A 2600-nucleotide genomic window follows, 5' to 3' on the forward strand; every position below is an offset into this window, starting at 1 on the left:
TAAACGTATACTACCAAATATGTTCCGTTTCCCGTTCCGTATTTGTTTACTTTGAATCAAGCTTTGAACTGATAGACGATCCACGCGGGCACCGCGCGGCTTTTCTTTGCTTGAATTGCCCGATTCACGATTATTCGTGCATTACCTTGCGTACGTCGAACATTTCAATACCCGAGAATTTAAAGTACGACGCGAAATATACGATGTCAAGTCGATGCCAAGTACTTTTCGTAAGTAATGTGAGCAAGCAATAACTGTCGTCCGCAAATTTGCTGTAAAAATCTTGTGATTTTCGTTTTCGATTAATTCAAATTGTACTTCGAACGAATAAATCGAGCAAGATACATCTAGCCCAACGACACACACTCACGAGAATTGCAGGAATTTTTACATCGAAGTTGATAATTTTTTTTTCTATAACGAAGAATGAATTGCGATTCAAGGAATAGATTACACGACGCACGGAGCGACACATGTCCGTCTATTTAAAAAAAGAATCTGGTAACATTTTTCAAATATTGAATGAATAATTTCCAATCGAATGTTTGATTAATATAAATTAAATATAATTTTTTATTTTTTTTAATATTTGATATAAATATTTAATATTTTATATGAATTACTAAAAACGGTTGATTGTATTATTATATTTAGTAATACTTACTAAATACTCATAGCGATTGGACGCAGATTAAAGCGGTCGTACACAAAATAACGTAAAGATACGTTTATACATAAACATAGAAATCGATCAAATCCTGAGATACTCAATACATTTTATTATTTATGTACTATTAGATAAAATATGTATTTTATAATTCGAAATATTTGCATTTCACTTTTATACTCAAATTAAATCAGTGTACAACGGCTTTAATATGCGCGCTACTTTTTCCAATCGAATTCGTCATTAGAAAAGTAAAGTTATTTTTGATTATATTAACCGAACATTTGATTGGAATTATTTCACTCAACACGATAGATATTACCAGATTCTTTTTTCAGAACCGAATAAACGAACCGTTATTACGTATTACATGTAAATTTGTTCGAAAAGCATTTATATTACTTTGAATGAAAAGATATTTTTATAGAAATGGCTTGAGCTAAAACTTGAGTAAAAAATCAGTAAAATAGATAAGTATCAGATCGGTATATGAGCATTTACGGAGCGAATTTTATGCAAAGTTCATGCGTAGCATTGGCCAACTTCGATCGCTTGTAACTTGAGAACAAATTACAACTTCATTTTTGTATTAGAATAATTTCAATTCTAATTCATCTTCAAAGTTTGTTATTAAATTATTGTACAGTGAGACATCGTATATATAAAATGCCGATATACAGTTTCCGAAAGAGTGAAAATAAATTCTTCCACGAAGCAAAATTCGCGACTAATAGATAAGAGGATCTTATTCCTTAATTAACTTCCCGCTTGAGCTTAAGTAGAGTCTTAATTTAAGATTTAATTATTACCTTAATATTGAATATTGAAAGATTATAAGAAATGATGGCATTCGATTTTCATTAAATCGACTGTAAATTAACATGTGGAATACCTACGATCGCTAGCTGGGGAAAGCTGCTTTATTTCTTAAATTAATAAAGCAGTAAATCAATAAAGCAATGAAAGCGTAATATAGAGTGAGACGCGTGAAACTTATTAAAAATAGAGAAAATTACTTCTTTATGAATGAAAATGATTTCTGAATCCAGAATTTCGTATGTTATGAATAATAAAAAAAGGATTTCAATATAATTCCATCAACGAAAATATATCATTCATGAAAATACGTGTCACATTTCTTACCACGCTCTTATATGACATTATAGATTTATACGCTTGAAATATATATTTTCCCCTTGTTATTATAGAAATATCATGTAAGGTAATTTCGATTGGATTGAAAAATTCGCTTTTTCTATTTTCAGCACCTCCGCAGAAGGTGGCAATCAGTAATCATCCGAAGAAGCAGGTAATCGAGGTGAAGGTGGGCGAATCGCGGCGCTTAGAGTGTATCGTTAGCGCGGCGAAACCAGCCGCCTCGATCATTTGGTACCGCGGAAACACGCAGATCAAGGGCGGCGACACCACTATCGCCGCAATCTCCATCCAGGGTGGTAAGTAGTTACGCTATCCTGTTACGCACGTTGATATTCGATTACGATAATCCCGCGCGCGAATGAATATATCATGGTTATTACGCGACGAGGATTAAATGACCGCCGTATTATATGTACGTATGCACAGATAAGCGCATTTCTGATCTAATAACGCGGTACCGTCTAATTAAATTTCGCGACCGAATATAAATAGTCTTCTCATATGCGCGTAAAAGCGAGCTTTCGAATTAACATTATTCTACCATACTGATATTTGTTTGCTTGTTATATTCAACGTAACTGTCAAGGATCTTGTTGTGCATACTGAAAATTAAAGAAAATTAATTTTTACTAAATACTTGTTTAAATATTTCTAAGTAAAGAACTTACTAAATGTAAACATATGTTTATTTTGATGCAAGAACCGTTAATTAGATTATTTAATTATCATTTTTTTAAGTAAATTTTAATACGAATAAATTTTTACTTTTGTTAGG

The 2600-nt window shown here is 32.0% G+C and overlaps 1 protein-coding gene across 6 annotated transcripts in view; it reads left to right on the forward strand.

Moving 5' to 3' along the window:
* The window catches only part of LOC108749978 (nephrin-like), a 320122-nt gene that overhangs the window by 293266 nt on the left and 24256 nt on the right, over positions 1-2600 (forward strand). For all 6 annotated transcript variants that reach the window (XM_018489096.1, XM_018489101.1, XM_018489103.1 and 3 more), the window contains exon 4: positions 1933-2121. In XM_018489096.1, coding sequence (XP_018344598.1) covers positions 1933-2121 — 189 coding nt within the window. The remainder of the gene's footprint in view (positions 1-1932; positions 2122-2600) is intronic.

This window comes from Trachymyrmex septentrionalis, unplaced genomic scaffold, assembly GCF_001594115.1.
Source record: "Trachymyrmex septentrionalis isolate Tsep2-gDNA-1 unplaced genomic scaffold, Tsep1.0 scaffold32, whole genome shotgun sequence".
Classification (NCBI taxonomy): domain Eukaryota; kingdom Metazoa; phylum Arthropoda; class Insecta; order Hymenoptera; family Formicidae; genus Trachymyrmex; species Trachymyrmex septentrionalis.